Consider the following 23,782-nt stretch of genomic DNA (forward strand, 5'->3'; position numbering starts at 1 on the left):
AACAGCACATATGGCAGAAGGGGCAATCACTGAAAAAGCAGGCACACCTTTTCCTGGAGTGGATGGTGGTGGTGGTTTCTGGTGTCTGGGCATCAGAATGTGGAGGAAGATGAGAGGACCATACTAAGTTTATGGTGCTGGAAATGACATTGAAAGCCAAGTAAGAAGACGAGGATGGTGATTTGTCAAGTGCTTACTATATGCCAGGCTCCGTTGTAAATGCTTTCCATGTGTTCATTTATATCTCACTGCAGCCTCAGGTGAGACTGGCTGTTATTATTCTTATACCCATTTTATAGATGGGGAAAAGGAGGCTTAGTGAGTTTAAATAACCTCCCCAGTTCACATCAGGTAACCATGAGGGTCAGTGTAAGAGACCCGCAACTCCCCACAAGATATCAAACAAGGTAAGGGTTCCTGTTAGTTTGGGAGGGATTGTGATTCTGGAAATTCTAATCTTTCAACTTCAGAAGCACCTGCCAGCATTTTAAAGGAATATTTAATTCCTCTGCGTTATCAGCTGTCAGAGTAAGGAAGAGCATGGACCCGGGTGAAGATTGAATCGGAGCCACGTGCCGTCTAGTTCCAGAACTAGAATGGCAAAGAACCAGCAACATTCAGAGCATGAGGAGATATTTTTGGAGCCCTGTCTGCTCTTGCATTGTCCCCCAGTTATGTGAAGCACCTAGAAAAAATTTTTTCTGTTTTTCAGAAAAATAGATTTTTTTCTATTTTCATGAAGAAATAAGACACTTAGTATTTTCTCCTCCTTAATAAAATCCCTTAAATGTTGACTTCACTAAGTATATAGTTTCCTAATTTAGTCATGTTAATCTGAAATTTACCTTTGAACATTGTAGATTGGGGAGGATTTATAAAACCACGTGAGAAAATGGCCATTCTGTTTTGTGGGGTCAAGTCAGTGAATTAGTACCTATCCCCAGTATTCAGGGCAGTTATTTATATTCAAGTAACAAGTGCGCTGATTACGAAAGAAAATTCATTTTTAAGTTTCCTGCAAGATTTCCACACACATATAGCAGAGATCTTTTTTCCTTTATATCCTTAGAGATAATAAAATCAGCATTTCTTTCAAAGTGCATTTGTTAATTTTTAAAAATTGTCGTATTGACCTTTCTTCCAATTAGGATGAATTAGTGAGACTTTTGTTCTGTTAAGTTGTATGTTAAGTACCATTGTCCTTGCTTGAATTTTCTACCTCAGTGCCCTGTTTTGGTTGATGTAGTTACTTGCTTGCATCTATTATTTGGGATAGCTTTTTAAAAGCTGCACTTTGGAGCAAGGTGGACTGATCTCTGAAATGAATTTGGACATTTGGACACTTATGACAGGTTGGCAATAGGTGGGTGGTAGACTCTTACAGATTTAAGTACAGAGGGTATACTTACAGCCTATTAGTTCTAAAGCATTGGTGCTCTGAGAGGAGACTTTTCTGGGTGGCAATAAAATGTCATTTTGCAATTTAAAGTTAAAAGGTGAAATGGAATGGAGCTGGGTCAGTGCCTTGTGATCCTCTGAATTAGTGATTACTTGGAAATTCCACCTCCCGCCCTACGGGGGGTGAACAACCTTTGAGACACCATCCACTGCCCACAGTTGTCACCCGAGACAAAACCCATGTGTGACTTAGGACAGTAAAGAGACATGTTGGAAAATGGTGATGGCAGAAGTATTGCAAGGATGCTCTGGTACATCTCATTCGCTTGCTGCAGGCCTTTTGTTCTGTGATGGTTTTGTGATCATGTAAAATTCAGCTGAGTCGTCTTCTGGTCCTGCCGAACCTTTTCACTATGGCCAGAGAACATGCTTGGGAATTTGGGGCCTGGGAATCCCTTAGAGGATTTTTCTCTCTTCCCTTTGGCCCCTGAAAGTAATCTTGAGTTTTGGGGGAAAAAAATCCTAGGAAAACTGAATAGTCTTCTGTTGATTTTCATACTCTAATAGGGCTTACAATCAGCACTGCTTCTTTTTTTTTGGTTTAATTAATTAATTTATTTTTATTGGAGGCTAATTACTTTACAATATTGTAGTGGTTTTTGCCATACATTGACATGGATCAGCCATGGGTGTACATGTGTCCCCCATCCTGAACCCCCCTCCCACCTCCCTGCCCATCCCATCCCTCAGGGTCATCCTAGACCACTGCTTCTTAATGTGGTACAAAGATACCCCTCACACACTCCCCCTCCCCCCCAGTGAGTGGAGGGTGATTTGAGCAGAGTAGGGAAGGTACTCGGGGTTATTAGCAAGTGCTTCTCTTCCAGCAAGACCATGAGCTAACGTAATTTGTGGGAGAAATGTTCGGGATTGTGTATTTCTTGACCTTTACATATTTTCATTTCTTAAACCTTGCAAGGCAGAAGCTTTGTCTTAGAAATTGCTGTCCTCTTGCAATAAGGTTCTTTGAAGTGACTGATGTGACTTGTTTTAAGATTTAACGTGTAATTTTTCATAGGCTATTAACAGTGAGCATTGTTGCTGTTTGGTCACTAGGTCGTGTCCGACTCTTTTGCAACCCCATCGACTGTAGCCCACCAGGCTCCTCTGTCCATACAATTTCCCAGGCCAGAGGAAGTGCTGCTTTAAAATAGGTGGCCATTTACTTAAGAAAGGGCTTTGGCTGCCTCTAAAGTGTGGGAGATTCTTTTTGTCCAGCAACACGTGAAACTCTCAAATTGTCAGTTGACTTGTGTGCTGATGTATCTTAGTGCCCCTCTCTTTAGGCAGAGCGTATAAAGGACTGGCTGTAGTGGATTGCATTCTCTACGCTAGCACACATGCCCCTCCCATGCAGCCAGGGAAATAACAAGGACCTGATTGGAAAGGAGGTTCATGGCTGTAGGGCTGGACACCCAGTGGCCGTTTAATGAATCCTTTGATTATTGTGTCTTCTCCTTGGCTTTCAGCCCAGTGTAGATTTTCTCTGGCCTGTAGCTGAGAGCTGATACCTGCAGACTTGTTTGTTTTACATACGTAGCTAGTAGTCAAAATGCTTCCTCCACTCATATGAAGGCGGGACAAGCATTAGGCACAGTCAGAACTGGCAGTTGCTAGGAGATGGGATATGAGGGACTCCGTGGAGTTCCCCCAACCAAAGAAATAGCCTTTCTAATCCCTGAAATATTACAGTTATGGGTTGATTCCATTGGGTTGAGCAATGCCCCTTAAAGAAATGCAGTTCTCACATGGGGGAATAACTATGTGTGCTTAATATAATCTTTGATGTGGCTTCCCTGATAGCTCTGCGGTAAAGAATCTGCCTGTGATGCAGGAGACAAGGGTTCGATCCCTGCATTGGGGAGATCCTCTGGAGGAGGAAATGGCAACTCACTTCAGGATTCTTAACTGGGAAATCTAATGGACAGAGGAGCCTGGCAGGCTACAGTCCATGGGGTCACAAAGAATTGGACATGACTGAGTGACTAATCATGTGCATAATCTTTGGTACCCACAAAGGGTATTAATATAAGTGAGATGCACTGTGCTTTGTCAAGGAAGGTTAGGGTTGTGTTCTTGTTTGTTATTTGATTTTTTTAAAAAAAATTTACCCTTTGATTGATGGAAGACCAAGGATGCCAAATATCCAATGCCAAGAGAAGGTCACTGGCAACCTCTGTGCACTTTGCAGGGAGTCTAGCTTGTTTTGAAATTAGCCTAGCTTGCCTGCATCTGGGAAGGACTCTGGCAGAGAAGGCCCTGCATGCAGGAGCTGAAAGGGAGCATTTCTTACCTCCAGACCCACAGGACACAGGTTATCCCTGCCCCCCACCGGGAAGTGAGGCAGAAATGACTCTTGGCCATCAGCCACAGTTTTAGAACTTCCTTCAGCCTGAATCCTTGGCAGACTGAAGTGGGCTTTGAGGCTTCAGAGGAGAGATCAGTGATTGATCTCACTCCACGCGTGTGTGAGGTTTGAGGTTGCCTGATGAGGCAATACAGGGCGGTGGTGAAAAGTGAATTTGGGTCAGCCAAACCTGGGTGTGAGCCTTGATGCTGCCTCTTACCAGCTGAGGCACCAGGGACAGATTACAGAGCCTCCACTCTCATGTCTGGAGAACACAGACCATGATGACCATCCTTGCCTCTTGGAGTTGCCTACGACCAGTCAAGGAGGTGAGTACAGTGCTCAGTGCGTGGTCAGATCTCCAGAGCCAGTTACTGCCATTATTATTAAATAGTGAAAAGCTAACAAATCAACGTAAGGGGACAAACCACTCGGAGCTACTGCACCAGAGGGTCCATGTAGACCTTGACCTCCAGCAATACTCAACTTCACCTTTCTTTGTGTAGCTTGTTAGAAGGAGCTTTACTTCACTTCTGTAACCAGGGTTGGGTAGAGCAGGGTGGTATTGAGACCCACCTGTGTCTGAAAAAGCATCCTGTCAGCATGGTTCATGGCATATTCAATTGGACAGAGAAATGAAATCCATCTCTCAGAGATCTGCAGAAAACTGTCATCATGGGTGCTCCCTAAACTGTCCAGAGGTGAAGGGGTGTAGCATTATTTTTCCCCCTTCAAAATCAATGTAAAACTTAGAAAAAAGAATTCTCTTTTGTCTTTAGACATGTTTGTTTGTTCTGACCTCTCTGTGAAAGAGAAGGTTGCTCAGTAATGTCTGACTCTTTGCCATCGCGTGGACTGTGTGGCCTGCCAGGATTCTCTGTCCGTGGAATTCTCCAGGCAAGAATACTGGAGTGGGTTGCCAGTCTTTTCTTCGGGAGATCTTCCTAACCCAGGGAATAAACCTGGGTCTCCTGCATGGTAGGCAGATTCTTTACCATCTGAGCCACTGGGGAAGTGGTTGGATGTATATATTTATCTCCCCAGATGTGGTCTAAGTCAGTGTCAGATAAAAGTTACCAGTGCATTTCACATGAGATGGGGAAGAGATGCTGTTTTCCAGGTGGGAGTGACACAAGGCGTGTGTTCTTGGGGTCTTCGGAGGGCCTTGAAGGATGGATTTGAGGCTGTTGACAGGTGGTAGGCTCATCTGTGTTATTGAGACAAGGAGCTTTGCATTCAGGGTGTTCCTGGGCCACTTGGCATGCTTGTCAGGGATGCAGGGAGTGGAGAGCCTTTTTATATGTCACCAGCTATTGCATGCCATTGCTGCTTTCTTTCTTGTCCTTTTCATTTTCCTTCACCAGCATGGTTCTCAGATTTATTAACAGCCTTTTCATGACTTCTGCAGCCATCAGGATAAGCAATAAAGAGAATCCAGTCTTCTCATGCTTGCCCCTCCTCACTGTGTTGGCTTATCTTTTGTTTCCCCTCTGTTTTTTCTTTTAAAGAAAGTTATGTGTTGCTGCTCTGCATCAGGCTAGAGTCTCTTTGCCCCTCCTTCATTCTCTTTCGCCGCTTTTAATTGTTTTGGTGCTTTTGTTTTTCCCTGGACTTGAGCGCAATGGAAAAGGTCAGCTGTCAGAAGAGGGGCTGAACACGGCTGATAAGGCTTTCAGGAGATTGCAGGGAAGTCATTCAGCAGTGTTCCCTCCCTGAAGTCCTAGAGTCTCCACTGATGCAGGGGGAAAAGAAAAGGAAGCTCAGAGTAGCAGAGGTAACCCACATCGAGGGCGTGGCTTAGCCATGTGAGCTCTGGGCAGAGCACTGCTTACCCAGAGCCCTGCTTACCCAGAGCCCTTTTCCAGGGAAAGGCGTTGCCCAGTGCCAGCCTTGGGGACTCTGGGACATGAATGTAATGTGTATCTGGATGTGCCACATGTGCAGGAGGCCTTGGAGAAAGAACTCAAGTAAGAACTAGGCATCCAGCATCTTAGAGATCAAACTTCTGGAGTTGGCCCTTCAGTTACTGGGTTCACGTGTCCACCCCGTTGTTATTTTGCAACTAACTCACTTACATAAAAACCAGAAAGCCTGGGTTTTGGTCTTGCCTCAACTGCTAATTCATTTGGACAAATGCTGAGCTGTGCTAGGCTTGTATAAAGAAGTAGAAAATGATTTTCAAAGTACCTTCCATCACTAATGGCTAAATTTCACTTTACCAACTCTACCTGCAAGGCATCAGTGAGACGCATATCCTTCACCGGACATGGATATGAAAACGTGTTAATTCCTTTTTCCCTCAGTGCCTTGAGGTAAACCCTAAATCATGGTTCTTGGGATTCGTCCGTGTAGCCTGTCCATTACGATATTCATGGTGAGCATTTAAGGAAATGGTACACATCTTCTGCAATGGAAAAAAAGAGAATAAATTATATGAATAGTAATATCATCAGGTTGCAATAATTCTCTGTGTTTTTTCAAAACCTGGTCACAGTTCAGGATGACCCAGTTTGAGGATACTCTCCACTTTAGCCTCCCCTAGAAATGTGATAGGGCTCTTCTGTTTTCACTCTTAACCTCCCACATGACTAGTGCTCTCAAAATGTGGTGTCTGAATGGATGGCTAAGTGATCAAGTGAGTGACTTACAGGCTTCAGGTAACACATTGTCAACTCTCTTTCTTTGACTGTCAGTAATGATTACACGAGGCTTCTCAGGTGGCTCAGTGGTAAAGAATCCATCTGTCTGCAATGCAGGAGACCAGGTTTGATCATTGGGTCGGGAAAATCCCCTGGAGTAGGAAATGGCAATGCAGTCTAGTATTCTTGCCTGGAGAATCCCACGGACAGAGGAGTCTGGCCGGCTACAGTCCATGGGGTCCCAGAGAGTCAGACCTGCCTAAGAGACTAAACAACAGCATCAATGATTGGATACATTTGGGTAGATAATGCCAAATGTGAAAGGTGTGTAATCTGGTTATATTGGTAGGTCTGCTGTCTTGCCATAGAAACCAGCAGGAGATGAATAAAACTTAGCTAGCTTGAGAGAGTCATCAAAGAGGGTTCCTATCCAAACTGGCTACTCCTGATCTCAAGAGAAGGACTTTTATATAAAACCTGACTTTTTTTTTATTGAAGTATAGTTGGTATATAGTATTACATCCATTATGGGCATACAGTATAGTGATTTATAATTCTTAAAGGTTATGCTCCACTTAGTTATTGTAAAATATTGGCTGTGTTCCCTGTTCTGTATAATATATCCTTGTAGCTTATTTTATACATAATTGTTTGTATCCCTTACCCCTCACCCCAAAATTGTCCGTCTTTAGTTCCCTCTCCCCACTGGTAACCACTCGTTTGTCCTGTACATCTGTGAGTCAGCTTCTTTTTAAAAAAGATTTATTTATCATTTGGCTCCACTGGGTCTTAGTTGGGATACTCAAATCTTTGATCTTCATTACCGCATGTGGTATGTCTAGCTGTGGTATGTGAGATCTGCTGCTGCTGCTGCTAAGTCGCTTCAGTCGAGTCCGACTCTGTACGACCCCAGAGACAGCAGCCCACTAGGCTCCCCCGTCCCTGGGATTCCCCAGGCAAGAACACTGGAGTGGGTTGCCATTTCCTTCTCCAATGCATGAACGTGAAAAGTGAAAGTGAAGTCACTCAGTTGTGTCTGACTCTAGCGACCCCATGGACTGCAGCCCACCAGGCTCCTCCGCCCATGGGATTTTCCAGGCAAGAGTACTGGAGTGGGGTGCCATCGCCTTCTCCGATGTGAGATCTAGTAGGGATCAAATCCAGGACCCTTACACTGGGAGTGCAGAATCTTAGCCACTGAACTACCAGGGAAGTTCCTATATTCACTAATTTGTTGTATTTTTTAGATTATACGAATAAGCGACGCCTTACAATTTGTCCGATTTATTTTCCTTTAGCATAATGCCCTCTAAGTCCGTCCGTGTTGTTGCAGATGGGAAAATTTCATTCTTTTTTTTATGACTGAGCAATATTTATGTGTGTATATAAATATATGTGTGTGTGTGAATATATATACACACTTAGCAATGTAAGTATTTCTAAGTCCCTTCAATCATGTCTGACTCTGTGCGACCCCATGGACTAGCCCACCAGGTTCCTCTGTCCATGGGATTCTCCAGACAAGAACACTGGAGTGGGTTGCGTTTCCTTCTCCATATTTGTGTGTGTGCATATGTATGCACACACACACAGCATTCCATATTTTGGCAGTTGTAAATAATGCTGCTATGAACTTTCGGGTTCATGTATCTTTTTGTATTAGTGTTTTTAGGTTTTTTGGATATGTATGCAGGAGAGGAATCACGGAGTCATGGTAGTTCTGTTTTTAATTTTTTGAGAAACTGCCATACTGTACAAAACCTAACTCTTGTTGCAGTAGAGGAAGCGATGAGACTGAAGTTAGCACCAAGTCTACCTTCATTCTAAATGCCTTTCTTGTCAATTATTGTTATTCTACTTGGATAGCCTTGAGTCTGTGAACCTCAGTCCCGCCTTTGAAAACTGCAAATAATAGTACCTGAATAGATTATTGTGAAGATTGTATTAAATGTCATGTGCATAACAGTTACACCACAGCTAAAGCCCCTGAAACACAGTAAGCTTCAAAAATGGTAGTTGTCTTCATCATTATCATTATCACCATCACGTTCAACTCAGGGCCTATGGACATCTTCTTGTATTTATGCAGTGATAATGCCTACTCTCTAAGGCATCGTAGGATTGTAAAAACAATATTTGCAAAGGGACTTTCACTATTCCAGGTACATCGTAGAGGAGCAGTTGAGTTATAGGTTCTTTCCTTCTCCTGTCTTTGATGCCATCATGCTTTTCTATTTCATTTGACAGTGGGGCACTACTGCTCTTTTGTAAAGTGGTCCAGTGTCATTGCGGAGAAGGCGGTGGCACCCCACTCCACTACTCTTGCCTGTAAAATCCCATGGATGGAGGAGCCTGGTAGGCTGCAGTCCATGGGGTCGCTAAGAGTCGGACACGACCGAGCGACTTCACTTTCACTTTTCACGTTCATGCACTGGAGAAGGCAATGGCAACCCACTCCAGTGTTCTTGCCTGGGGAATCCCAGGGACGGGGGAGCCTGGTAGGCTGCCGTCTCTGGGGTCGCACAGAGTTGGACATGACTGAAGTGACTTAGCAGTAGCAGCAGCCAGTGTCATTGAGGAGTGGTCCAGAGGCCCCCATTGCTTGGGAACCCATGGTTAATTACGAATCTGTGGACTGCAGGATATTTTGATGGTAATTTAAATTGTGATAATGACGTTCTGCTGTCTGCCTTAGTCCCGTGTTGATTTTAGTTGATGTAGTCCATCTGTCATGAGAGGATCACTCCTGAAGAGAGAGAAGACCACATATCTGGTCCTTTAAATCACAGAATGAGATTCAATCAGCTTCCTCTCAGCCTTCAATTGCCACCATATCCAGATTCATCTTTGCTGATAGCTGTGTATGGGTGTCACCATGTCTGGCAGGAATGAGCCAGCAGTTCTACTTGTTTTTTTGTGGTTTTTTTGAGTCTTGGATGGTGTTTCTGTATGTCTTAAGTTTCCTCACTTTCCATTGTTCTGATTCATTCACTGAAAAATTGTGGTCAGAAGCCTTGATCAACTGGGGATAATATGCAGATATGTCTGGGATAGCCTGTGTAGCCTCTTCATATCATAGTTGGATATCTACATCATTCCTGATTGTATCACAACCCATGGATAAAAGATGCCATTGACAAATCTTACCCATTAATTAATGTCTGAAGAGGATTACCATTTTGGTTTTATTGACATCATGTTTTTTAGTCACTAAGTCATGTCTGACTCTTTGAGGACCCATGGGTTATAGCCCGCCAGGCTCCTCTGTCTGCGGGGTTGGCCAGGCAAGAATACTGGGGTGGGTTGCCATTTCCATCTCTTGGGGATCTTCCCATCCCAGGGATCAAACCTGCATCTCCTGCATTGCAGACAGATTGTTTACTGCTGAGCCACCTGGGAAGCCCTTTTATCCACATCATGGGAACTGTAAATATCCATCATAAATGGCTACACAAGAAAACTAAACCAATTCGAGCATCTCTTTCAGAGTCTTATAATCTCAATTTTGTGTGCCCTTTCTAATAACAAGTCAAATAATTTTTCCCTCTCTGGGAAACTTGAGCACACTTCTGACTGTACCCTCCAGAGTCAGAGTCCAGCTGTTTGGCCCTGGAGCTTCAGTGAGCTTGCTGAAGTGATACAGCATCTGTAAATGGTTTATGAATAATCTGACTTAGAAGGAGGGTTGCCATTTTAGATTCAGTGCATCAGAAGGGGATTTCCTTTTTATGCTTTCATAATTAAGGGCTTTTTTTTTTTTTTTAGCATTTATGTATTTGCAGTGTTTCAAATTTAGAGAATTCTTACAATTTTCTCTATCATTCTAATGATCTGTATTCATATCCCAGGGTATGTGGTTAATACATCTAAATGTTGAAAATCTACCCTTGTTGAACAGATAGAGGTTACTATAAAAGCTGCAGAAGGATGCTTTACCAAATTAGATAATGTATGTGAAAGTGGCTTGGAATATGTGACAGAATGTGCAAGTGTGTGTGTGCACACGTGCGCATGTGCACGCACACACATGCACATGGATTTAAATTAATAGTTCATGTCCCACAGGAATACTGTTGACAGAGGCCTTTGCAAAATATACCCAACCCTCAGCAGGAGACAGCATGATCTGAAGGAAAGCATACAGTGCTTAGAGGTTGACCTTGGCGTGTATTTTGAATCTGCTTTGTACTAGCTATAGTGTTGCACATGTATTTCACCCCTTGTGAATCTCAGTTTTATCATCTGTGAAATGGGGCTAATCAAACTTTATTTCATAGGGCTTCTATGAGAGTTAGATAAGAAACATACCAAGTATTCCAATGAAAAGGCTCTCCTTCCAGATGACATATGAACACACAGGAATGTTATTTCTGTTAGTAATACTTTGGTTCTGGTGGTTAGTGTTTTGAATTCTTGTAGCTCCAATCACCAAAAAAGTCTTGGTCAATTCTTGTCAGATACTATGTGTAGTGTTAGTTTATTTAGACTCTCTCTGTGTTAAAGCCTGGACCATAATACAAATTCAATAAATATTAACACCTGTCCTTTTTACACGATGGCAAAAAAAAATTATACCTGTTAAAAAAGCTCTACTAATAATCTGAGGTGAAGAAATGATGCAAATGAAATAAGCACTTTATTTGAGTTCTATTTAGTTCAATTTATAATTGAATTTGCAGTCACTGAAGATTTTCTCCTTTATTTAGGTTTCCTGAATTAAGTAGCTGATTTGTAAGTCTGCCTGCATTTTAGAGAACTTTCCCTCTCCACCCCCTTTCAGCATACCCCATCCTCATCCACCTTCAGGTTCACTAAAAACTAAACCCTTTTGTTCAGTTACACTGGACCCTGAGCATCATCTGTCCCTTCCCGAGAGTCCTGGCATGGGACAGTTTTCATTTTTGTCAGGATCAGACCCCATCCCTACTGGCACCGTTATTTCTACAGGAGGAAAAGGAAATGCACACTTCATCATAAAAGAAGATACAGCCCGTGTCTCCAGGATTTGCACCTCTCCATCAGCAAATTTCCGCAGTTTGTGTCTCTGAACAGGGTTTTAATCACCTTGGCTCGAGTGCTCAGCACTGAAAGCTTTAAGGGTACTGCAGAAATGGTAGATTAGCCACATTTAACAAAATAGAAAGTTTTCATTGTGCCATAAAAAGCCTTATTGATCTTGTGCAGGCATTGACTCCAGGGCCTTTAAACCAGCCATTCTGTCTAGACTTGCAGGCTAGCGCCCCCAGTGCTAACAAAGGAGGGCTGGGCTGCCTGCTGCCCTGGAAGGCCAAAGGGGTGGGCAAGGATTCAGGTTTCTCAGTGGGGATTTTCTTAAAGAACTAGAGTGATTTTATTCTGTCGTTGGGAGGCCTGTGCGGAGACTTGTCCCCCAGACCCCAGCCGGCTTTCTCTACCCCCAGCATTGGCTGCGGGGCCGTCACATGGCGGTAAACACAGGTGTCTTCTTCTCCCCTCACTTCCATCAGTTTTTCCCCTCTTTCCTCCTAAGAAGCCAGGCTGAACCCTGGGATGTTGGGGCACTTTGCAGTGGGTCTTCAGGAGTGGGCAAGGCAGGAGAAGAACCGGTTACTTTAGCATTGCTGTGATCAGTTCAACTTCATTTCAATTCAGTCTTCATTTAACACATTTTGGGGTACATGGGAGATTTTGAAAAGCTATGAATATCTGCCACTCAGAAAGACACTGTGGAGGAGTTGACATCTACCTGTAAATAGCCAAAGGATTGTTCAAGATTTATCTGGTGATTTAGGTATTTTATCAGAATCATCTGCAGGGATTTAACTTTTAAAAAATGAATGCTTATATTTCAAACATAAAAGAGAACAGACCCTGTAGTAGAGGATATTATAAACATTGGCTTAGTTATCGCCCATATGGAACAAATCTTAATGTTTTGCCATTTTTGCTTTATGTCCTTTCATAAAGACAATCCTGTTGAATATCTCCCTGTTTCCCTTTCTTCTCTCCCTCTCCAGAAATAAACGCTATGTGAAATTGATGGGTAGATTTTTCCTATTTTTGTTGCATATGAATAGTGCTGTAATATATAATGATTAGTGATTATTATGTGTGCGTATGTGTGCATAAGTCAGTGGAAGTAAACATTTATTGGCTACACACAGTTTATACTCATTATTTTCTGTTTATCCTGGGCTGAATGAAGGAAATATTTGGTAAAAGTCTTTAATACCTTGTATTGATTAATTCTTCCTTGTTGATCACCCAAATGAAGCTTGGCAGTCTCTCAGTATCCTGGAGTCATTTTGGACTAGGAACCATTTGAGCTCCTGAAATGTCTGTAGGAAATTTCACATAACACCAAATCATCTTGGTTTTTTTGGGGTTTATTTATTTTTTTTGATATTTAAAGGTGGAAAAATTCACCAACAAGATGATTTAGATGTAGACTTATTAAGGTAGGAAATAGATTAGATCATCTTCCAAGGTTTCTTCTGATGCTACAGTGATGATTTATTATGGAGGACTTTTTACTTGTTTTCATCTTGAATGAAAAGAGAAATTTTACAAAAGTATTTTAAAATTCCATGTGAACTTAAAAACCCACGTATTGCTTCTACATATCTAAATGTCTGTTTGAATTTTCCCAAATTCTGTGAACTTTTGTGACATTTATATTCCTTCCTGAACATTATGTGTGAATACAGTGAGTATTTAATTTAGTTAGCAATTAGGGTTAGTACCATTGTTTAAAAAAAGTCATTTTAGATGATCTGCTTCTTGTTCTAGGATAATTCTGGATGCATTTCATTGTTATTAATTTTGTTTTTATCAAAATTACAGTCTTCCATCCTCTTCTCTCCTCCTCTGTGTCCCTAGTAATTTTCTTTGTCCTCATCAACTCTGTAGAATATAGTCTCACAATGAGATGTTAGGTACTCTGTACAATTGCGTTAGTTGTTGTGGAACTTTGATAAAAGATGCTAGTTAAAAAAAAATAAACATGAAGATTATTCTTCGAGGGCTGGGCCAAGGGTGAATGCTTATGTAGGTCTGTGGGTGTGTGTACTTTCTGTATTTTTTTATTCAAAAACATCAAAACTCAATCTAAAATTTGTCTTCAAGTTTGTGACCCTGGTTAAATTTTTACCATTCTATTCACCCATATCCTCGGTGTAAGTTCAAGAAATGCATCTGAATAACACAGTGGCACAGAGCTGGCTTTAGTATTATTGATATACTCATTGTATTTACTCATCACTGCCCTGATGCAGTTCCAGGGATGTCTGTTATCTTCGAAATCGGACTGTGAAAGCAGTCCAGGTGCTGGTTATCTGAGGTTGACAACCAGCAACCATAGTGTCCTGAATTAATTGAGGAAGAGACACAAGAGGGATGCTGGCAGTCGGGTCAAGGCTCCAGACATCAGTTCCAGTGCTGGAAGAGCTGGGTTAGGGAATGTGGCTTTGATCTGCAGTCCTACTGGGCCTCCTGGTAATTTTCCCCCTGAATTAAACTCAGTCGTTCAGCCATAGGTTGAAGACTTAGAAAACCCCAGGCGTTCTCATGTAGGGGCAGAGTCTACCTTGATGGATTTCACTGCGTGGGGGAGCCTAGAGGAGAATGCATAATTATCTTAGGAGGGGCAGAGCTGAAGGAGAGAGAGAGAAGTCATATGGAAATAGTGACCACCAAATTAAGAAATATGGATCTATGGGCTTCAGATCGAGCAGACGATTGACTTCTCTCCCTGGAGGATTTGAATGGGTAAAGGAGAGAAGGTCCATGTGTCATTCCAAATGACTGCCTTCTGGAGAGTCCCTTCTGAAGGCATGGGACAGGAAAATGGAGTTCCCTCTATAAGAGAGAGTGTGTTGTTGTGTTCAATGATGGTCTGACCCACAATTAAAATGAGAAGCCGGTAGTGAAAGAAGTGTAGATACAGTTTAACTCATGTAGATCTGGTGGTTATGGGAAGTATAAGGCACAACATATCACATAAATTATTATCAGTGGGCGGCCAGCAGGGAGATGCAACACAATTGCTTCAGGCCAGGGCCCCTCAGTCATCTCATTCTCTCTTGGCGGCGTCTCCAGGATTCCTCTTTACCTCTCTAGGCCTTAGTCCATCCACTGGACCTGTTGATGCAATGCACTCACGAGCTGAAGCTCTCCTCTGCAGGTTCTCCATCCCCGTGCCCCAGGAATATGACTCATAAGGCTCCTGCCTGCAGCTTGAGCCTCATGCACCTGCTACTCTACCCACACTGAATTTCTCACCATCCCCTGGGCACCCCATGCTTTTCTAATGATCCTACCAGTGAATGCATTGTTTCTTTTAAGTAGAACGCCATCCCTTCTTTTGTATGGTGAACTCTTACTCATACGTCAAGACCCGTATCACCTCTTAAACGTTTACGACACTTGTAATCACTTTTTTATATGTGCATTATCAACAACAACAGCGATAGCTAATGTATCTAGTGTGGGACCTGGGCCAGGAACTTTATCTGATTCATGTCTCGTGGTGAATCTGTGAAATATGTACTGTGGTTTTTCTCATTCTGTAGACTAGGAAAGTAGGAATTAGAGAAGTTAAGTAGTAAGCTGAGGTTCCACAGAGTTAGGTAAATTCCAGGGTTGGCTATAAAACCCAGGTCTGTCCATTTCAAAGCCTTATTTTTAAATTCCATGTTATCAAGTCCACGGTTCCCCTGCACTGTGAGTTACAGGAGGGTGCCCTGAGTAATGTGAGTCCATGGCAGGTCTGGCATTCTAGTTTCTTCAGCTTTATAATTTCTCTTCTTCAGTAAAATGGAGGTGAATTATTCCTACTCACATGGTACCTCACCTGATGCATAATAGGTACCTGGAAATACTTATTCCTTGAATGAATAAACAGAAATTTAACTTTTATTATAATACAATTGAGAGCCATGCGGTCTTCAGGATGCTGTTAGCTTTCTAGTGATTTCAGTACAGCGTGATTTTCTAGGCCATTCTTTTGGGAAGAAGATTTCTGCTTTTCCCTCATTTTTTGCAGATATGGTCCTCTCATAGCCCAACCGCTAACTTGGGTGTCTACACATAGCTTGTAAGAAGCCCTTAGGGGTGGAAGTTGTTCTGTATGTTGGATGCTTAGCAGGTTGCATGGAAAACAGAATTGTGTGTGAACAGACTCACACCCATCCACCTTAACTTATTCCTTTGCCAGCAAATGACTCAGATGGGCGTTTTCCCTCAGGGTGACTTTCAGATGGAGTGGAGATGCAGCCCCTATAGTAACGAGTAGAACGGTTGTGGAATCGTGGCCTTCTCTCTTATTTCTGCTTTCTGTAACCCCCTGACTTGGGCTCGTGCATCTCCCATCCTCCTCAGGGCTTCTTCCCTTGAATTGGGTGATGTGTTAGTTTCCAAAATAAGACCCTGAAACCTCTCATTGCAACTGCACCCATGGAGGAAGGACAAAACCCTGCTGAATCTGTGGATCAGAGGAACAGAGTCAGCATGTCAGCCTCAGGACCACCTCCCTTTGTCTGCCAGGGAGGGCAGCAGTAGCTCATATTGTGTTCTGTGGCTCATTAGCTCCAGGGTGGGCCAGGCCAGGATTGCCAGCTGGGGTTATCTTTGCATCAGTGCAGAATAAAGTACCATGCTGCTGCGGAGGCCTATTGAAGAATGAAGAATTCAAAGATTAGAGTAGTGTTTTGTTTTTTTTTGGAAAAACATTTTATTTTGGGGTACAACTGATAAATAATGTTGCAATAGTTTCAGCTGAACAGCAAAGGGACTCAGACATACATATGTCTGTATCCATTCTTCCCCCCAAACTCCCCTCCTGCCATCCAGGCTACCACATACCACTGAGCAGAGTTCCATGGCCGTACAGTAGGACCTTGTTGGGTATCCATATTAAAATAAAGCAGTGTGTACCTGTCCGTCCCAAACTCCCTGACTATCCATTTTCCCCATCCTTCCCCCACCCCCAAGCAATCACTGTGAGTCTGTTTCTGTTTAGTAAGTTCCTTTGTATAATTTCATTTTAGATTCCACATATAAGGGATGCCATACAATATTTCTTCTCCTCCATCTGACTTATTTCACTCAGTATAACACTCTCTAGGTCCACCCGTGTTTCTGCAAATGACATTATTTTATTCTTTTTAATAGCTGCATAATATTCCATTGCATATATATGGACCACATCTTCACCTATTCCTCTGTCAGTGGACACCTGGGTTGCATCCTTGTCTTGACTATTGTAAACAGTGCTTCAGTGAACACTGAAAAGTGACAGTCAAGTCGCTCAGTTGTGTCCAACTCTTTGGGACCCCATGGACTGTAGCCCTGCCAGGCTCCTCTGTCTGTGGGATTTTCCAGGCAAGAATACTGGAGTGGGTTGCCATTTCCTTCTCCAGGGGATCTTCCTGACCCAGGGATTGAACCCTGGTCTCCTGCACTGCAGGCAGATGCTTTACCCCCCGAGCCACCAGGGAAGCCCTTCCTGGTGAACACTGGGGTGTGGTAAAAGGGGAGAACAGTTTTGCCTGAGTCTCTGGAATCTGTCCTCAGAAAGCTGGCTCCTGCTTCCTTTTCTGGAACTAGCAGGTGTTCTGCTCAGGCCCAGTAGTTACAGCCGCCCCACAGGGGTTGGCATTCTAACAGGCTCTCCTAAGTGGTATCTAAACATTCCATTTCTAAGGCTCTTTCTCTGATGAGGGTGAAGAGTGTGATCTCGGTCTGGCTTTTTCCAACCTGCTCCTACAGGGGACTTTGAGTTAAGCTGGCCCCTGCTTGGGCTCCTGCCGCCTGAGTGGGTGCTCACCTGTCATTCATTGTCAGTGGTTTTTCCTTTTGACAGAAGGGACTTCATGCAGTTTCAAGACATCAGATACAGGGTCAGGCACCTTCTCCTCTGGGAATTTGAATTCCTGGCGAGGGTGGTGGTGGGCTATGTGGCAAAAGTGATGGAATGAGAATCGGAGTTCTGAGGTTTGGGAACTGCTCTAAATGCTTCCAAGGGCCTTGGATAACCTATGGAAACCGTGTGTCCCTCTTCCTTGCGTTGGTGTAATCATAGCCAAGCAACCTCACAGGCTGTGGAAGGAATACAAAGGATGATTAAGAAAGCATTTGGAAATATGTAATATTTTTTAAAATGGTGACTAGAATCCCCCTTTACCCATTCCTGGGTTTCCCTGGTGGCTCAGTTAATAAATAATCCACCTGCAATGCAGGAGACCTGAGTTTGATCCCTGGGTCAGGAAGATCCCCTGGAGAAGGGAACGGCACCCCACTCCAGCACTCTTGCCTGGAGAGTTCCATGGACACAGGAGCCTGGTGGGCTACAGTCCATGGGCTCGCAAAGAATCGAACACGGCTGAGCGACAAACTTTCAGTTTTCACTTTTCCCATTCCTGACCCGTTCTCACCTGAGCCCTTTCTTGCCTAGTGCTGTGTCCTTGTCCTCAAATTTTAACCTCTGGCCCTTGGCTTTCCATGGCTGCATTTGGATCTAAAGTAGCCAAACTTTGGCTTCTTCCTATGGTCTCCAGGTTTTTAGAATCTCTGTTTCTCAAGTCCTTAGGCTGTCTCTTCTAGGAACTTTTGCTTCCGTTCTTATCCAGTGAAATGCAAACCCCACTAGGCTGTATCAACATTTGGGTTGAAGCAGTTTCAGGCACCCCCTGGAAGAGTAGTTCAAATGTGTTTTCTTATTTTCACTGGGCCCTCTGCCTTCAGCTCTCATTTCTTTCCAGTTCACTCTCAACCCAACAGAAGCTGGATTGCATAATCTTATATTTAAAAAATGCTAATCAGACCTTCCATCCTCTCAGTAAAGTTAGGCATTGGTTCCTCCCGACCTTTAGAATAAAGTTCCTATTTCTTAATCTCACAGCCTAAGACATCAAGCTATCAGTAACCACAGGCCCAATTCAACAGAGATATGTATTTCTTTATACATCTTAAGTTCCACAGTAAAAAAAAAAAAAAAAAAAAAGACTATTTTAATCTATTTTGGAATTTCTCAGAGAAATAGTTATTGATATATAAGTCAGTAGTTGGATTTTTTGGGGGGGGGGGCGAGAGAGGAAAACAGAGCTGAGTAAATGCCTATTAATGCTGTGTATAGATCAGTCCTTGGATTAATAAGTCATTTGAAAGATCAGTGCTTTATATGTCTATACGAACTGATTCAAAACCTCGAGTTATACTTATCTTGATTGCATCTAGTGTTTAATCAATTGGACACTTTCAAGTAATGGGCAAACGATTTGTTGTCATACAGGGTTGAGCTCTGCTTTTCACGCAGTGAGAGTCACATTTTTATTTTAACACTTATGCAATTGATTGTCAACTTTGGAGTGATATAATCTAAATGAATCTACACAGTCCATTAGCCATTTCAGCACCTGCCCTCTTGCCAAGCTGTAGCTTTACGCTAAGCCGTTGTATGCCGTGTTACATAATCCCTGCATTCATTTTCTCTACCTATTTAGCCTGAATACGTACAAGGTGACTGCATTGTCTCTTCAACCTCCTCCTCGGTGTAGACACTCACTGTAGAAAGCAGATTTGGGGGCGGTATTAAATCTTTCTACTGGCGAGTTTGGAGAATTGAACTGGCTTAGGAACGTGTTTGTCAGTATTTGGCTTTGCAACCTTTAGTTATATTCACTATCAACTTAGTATGGTTTTCAAGGTGATAAGAAAGTGCTTGAGCTTTAGCCACTGGAAGGAAATTTAGACAGTTCAGGCTCCTAGGAGAAAAATGTCAGTTGTGAAAGTATACAAAGGAACAATTTCTTCCAGGTCCTCAGGCTTTCTCCTGGCAAGCCCCTTGTTTTCTCTTTTAAAGACTGGGTCATGCACTGCCTATGCCTCTCCTTCCTGTGACAATAAAGGGGAAAGGAGCCTATGAATTAAAAATGATATGATTTTGCTTATCTAGAGTACGATTCAGGGAGTAGCTTTCAGTGGTCTACTCTTCACTGACACGTGAAGGAGATACATGACATCTGGGGTGACACTGCCTTCTCCAGCCCAGAGAAAGGGTTAAACTGGGGAAATTCATCATTGAATGAAGAGAGTTAGAGGGTTGTAAACGGTTGCAGCAGTTTTCATTGTTGTTGTTTAGTAGCTAAGTCCTATCCAACTCTTTCTGGCCCCTCATGGTCTCTAGCCCACCAGGCTCCTCTGTCCATGGGATTTCCCAAGCAAGAACACCAGAGTGAGTTGCCATTTCCTTCTCCAGGGGATCTTCCTGACCCAGGGATTGAACCCACCTCTCTTACTTGGCAGGTTCTTTACCACTGAGCAGATATTTGCGAAGTAATATACTCTCAAGGATGCATAAAATCTTCATTGATGAATTTGCATGGGTATTAGCATAAATATGTGTGTGGTTTGCATAGTTTTTTCTCTCATTGGTTTTATTTCTGATTTATTTACTGTGATGGCCTCTTAATGATGTCATTTTTCTCCTGTGGCCTTCTACATAAAATCAGCTCTTTAGTTTTAAATACACTGATTCCAGGAGGAAAAGAGAAATATTTCTTTTGGTGAGGAAGTGTGATTTACATGGGGGGTAGGAGGAATAGGTCTCTGGCTTAGTTTATTCAAAATTTGGGATGGTTTGTAAATCAACACATGGCTCAGTGGAACCATTCCTTCCCTTTAAGCAGCAAAATAAGGGCAGGTGGTATATCCAGAATGAAGGGCGAAAGGAAACTGGTATTTGGAGAAAAGTTTAGAGGCAGCAGAAGCCCAGAGTAGGACAAACTGTCTCGTCTTGGGCAACTCACTTATTCCTGGTCATCAGTTTCTACCTTAATGAAAAAAGAATGTTTTAAGTCAGGCAATCTCTAAAATCCTTTATAGCTCTAAAATTTATTATTTTGACAGACTCCTTGGTCTAATTATGTGAAAAATATTAAGCGCCACATAGTATATTAAATAATATCCTGGGGCCTTGCTGTTCTGTGTCAGGCCTTTCCCCTTTGAAGGGTACTCGATGATTAATTGAAGCTTCTCTTTAGAAGCCCTCCTTTCCTTGCTCGTCTGTCTCGGTTCACTGGGCACACAAGGTGTAACTAAAATGTTTATGGAAGACACCCACTACTACACCATGTTGGGCGCCAAGGACAGGCATAGTAGCTGTTTGTACGCACATCCATGTTGTTAGGAAGAGAGCTTAGCGGTGATAACTGCATTGGGTTTGCCATCTTCTGCTGTAAATCAGGGTCACCTCTGGTCTACTGTACAAAAGAGCTTGTCCAGTTGAATTCTGACAAAACTATTTCTGCAGAAATGGGAAGAGAGCTAATTAAAGTAGGGCACTAGGGGATTGGATGGATGGACCTGTTTCAAAGATGTAGTGCCAAATATCTACTCTGAATTTGGGGGGACTAATTTTGGTAAAATACATCTGGCATGGTACGTGCTGAGGAGTACTCACTACTTACCTGTGTAAGCAACACCGTGGTCACTTAGAGGGGGACGAGTCCCTTTTGCTTATAGCAGTGTGTATGCAAACAGACATGTGCGGGTGTATACATGTCCCTGAGGCCCTCTGGAAGATACAGGACATACTTTATCTCTTTTTTCATTCCTTGGACTGTGATGTTGAGGTTTACGTTTTAATGATGTGGTGATGCTATGATGAACTTAATACTATATATTGGGTGGTCATCTCTTCACATTATGAGAGTGATGATTATCTCATGATAAGAAAATATTTATTTGATTTTCCTTAAGGAGCTTACCAAAGGCTATGATGGTTGATAACGATTTGAGTTAAGGTGGATTGGCTTTGGTTAGGTCTAGAAGGAAAAATAGAATTTCCTCAACTTTATTTTGTAGCCCCACCCCACCCCACCCCTCTTTAAAGGGAAACTGCATCTCTAAATTGTTTTATCACTCATTTCCTTTTATCGAGAGGTACTTTTGACCAACCCTGATACGAAGTTGTTGTATAGTGGCTAAGTCGTATCCCACACTTTGCGAGCCCATGAACTGTAGCCTACCAGGGTCCTCTGTCCATGGGATTTCCCAGGCAAGAATCCTGAAGCAGGTGGCCATTACCTTCTCCAGGGGATCTTCCCCACCCAGAGATCGAACTCTAGTCTCTTGCCTTGGTAGGCAGATGCTTTACCACTGGGCCACCAGGCAAGCCATCTACTCTAAGTGGGGTTGCATGCAGAGTGTCTAAGTTATAAATCAACAAATAATTAAGTCAAATACTTTCTATCCTCTTGCCTTAAAAATAGATCGTCTAAACTACTCGGTTAAGTCAGGTTCTCATGTAGCATTTCCAGATTCCTGGGAGTTCTGCTTTGGGGAATATCAGCATAGGCAGAACTAGCCCCTCTGGTTGGCTCTGTGGCCTTTATCCCTCCTCAGCTCCATCGCTTATCATGGGGTCTGGTACAAATGCACATGGGTTCCTCCACCCACATGGCCAAGGTCTGTGTAGACCTGTACAAATAGTCCCCAGGGCTAGTCCACTGACAAGCATGATTTGCCTTCAGAAAATTGATCCAGAGAAGAGGCCTGCACAAGCCCTGGGAACACACTTGGGGCTCTTTGGGTAGCAAATTATAGTCCCCCAGGGTCTAGAATATGGTCTTGAAAGAGAGTCTGGGTCCCCGTGGGATACCATGTTGGCTCTGTGGACCCCTGGTCCTGTGGAGAGCTGTTGCATAGGACGGTCTGCTCAGGCCATCTCAAAGACCTTCAGGGAGTGGTCCCTTGGGATAAAAGGGAGGCATTGCTGTCTAGTGTGATATCAAAGCATATTATCAAATTCCATTCTGTTCCCTTTTCCTCATCTGCTCAGTCATTTCCTTAAGTTCAACCTCCTTTTTAGAAACCCAGTCCTGTTCCACTGGGCGCAGGACTGTACCATGGAAACCAAACTTAGCCATGTTACCGATGGATAGAAATTAGAGCCAAATCTTTCAGGGTAATTGATTTTTATTTATTGGTCAATAAAAGGTACCTGGAGCTAAAGGACGCTCTGTCAGAACAGTTAATTATCCATTCTAAACCAGCCCTTTTACAGGCATTTAAAAGCCGATATTGATGCAAAAGCAACAAAAGCCTCACTTTACTGTTTTGCATGAATTTTCCCTTTAGGTTTTTCTCTGGGAAAATTTGAAGGCAAGGCAGCAAGCCTTCCTGCATCATCGTTTCAGTCTTCTGCCCTTGTGTGAACACACAGCTTCTCAGCTAGTTTCCCTGGCCCTTAGATACAAGCCTGTGGAAGAGGTGCACGGAGTGTGGTGCTGGCATCAGGCCCCTGGCAGGGCCAGTGCCCTGTAGTTGTGTGTGTTCTCCTTGGTATTTGACTTGGCTCCTGCCAGTCAAGTGTTGACCGCTCTCCCCTTTTCTTTCCCTGCAGCTCGAGAGGAGAATGTGGCCACTTTCCGAGGCTCAGAGTACCTGTGCTACGACCTGTCTCAGAACCCGATCCAGAGCAGCAGTGATGAAATCACCCTGTCCTTTAAGACCTGGCAGCGGAATGGCCTTATCCTGCACACGGGCAAGTCAGCTGACTATGTCAACCTGGCTCTGAAGGATGGTGCGGTCTCCTTGGTCATTAACCTGGGGTCCGGGGCCTTCGAGGCCATTGTGGAGCCAGTGAATGGAAAATTCAATGACAACGCCTGGCACGATGTCAAAGTGACGCGCAACCTCCGGCAGGTAATGGCTGAGGGCAGAGAGCGCCTGGAGGCTCCTCTTAGGGGGCTGGGGAGGGGGTGTGAAGTAGGTGATGGGCTAGGTTACATGGAGAAGGGTAGAGGTACCATATGGGTGAGCATTTGTCAAGCTTTCTCCCAGCCTTTACAATTTCACAAGGATAATGATTAAAATATGTTTCTCCTCTTACTTCAATTCTCCATGTGTGCTTGTTATTTAAGAAAAAAATTCAGTTGTATAGATAATAAAAGTTATAAATACTTTTTTATTCTGCTTTCTTTTTTTTATTATCTTCTTGATTACATTTGTACCTTGTATTATTGTTAAATTCAGTTAGGGACAGCATTTTATTTCTATAGCTTGGTAGATTTTCCTCCTTTGAACGCATGTTTTGTTTTTTAAGTAAGTTAGCCATTGCCCCGATGCCATGATTTTAATTTCTTCCAGAGAAAGTCTTTCTTTTTCTCTTCCTTTTGATTTACCAGCCCCTCACTGATTTTTTTATTCTTTTATTTTATTCTTTTGGTTGTTGTGTTAACCTCTAGCCTTGGAGTGAATTAGCTGGAATCTTTCTGAATTCCTTTGTTTCTCTGTTCCTTGCTGCTACGTTATTGCCCCTGTCTCTACCTCCGAGACTCTTCAGTTGACTAGGAGGCCT

At 43.1% G+C, this 23,782-nt stretch overlaps 1 protein-coding gene across 10 annotated transcripts in view; it reads left to right on the forward strand.

Annotated features, from left to right (window-relative positions):
* Positions 1-23,782, forward strand: part of NRXN3 (neurexin 3) — a 1,810,124-nt gene that overhangs the window by 469,776 nt on the left and 1,316,566 nt on the right. For all 10 annotated transcript variants that reach the window (XM_070797936.1, XM_070797932.1, XM_070797934.1 and 7 more), the window contains one exon: positions 22,826-23,127. In XM_070797936.1, the coding sequence (XP_070654037.1) occupies positions 22,826-23,127 (302 nt within the window). The remainder of the gene's footprint in view (positions 1-22,825; positions 23,128-23,782) is intronic.

This window comes from Bos indicus, chromosome 10, assembly GCF_029378745.1.
Source record: "Bos indicus isolate NIAB-ARS_2022 breed Sahiwal x Tharparkar chromosome 10, NIAB-ARS_B.indTharparkar_mat_pri_1.0, whole genome shotgun sequence".
In the NCBI taxonomy this organism is placed as follows: Eukaryota; Metazoa; Chordata; class Mammalia; order Artiodactyla; family Bovidae; genus Bos; species Bos indicus.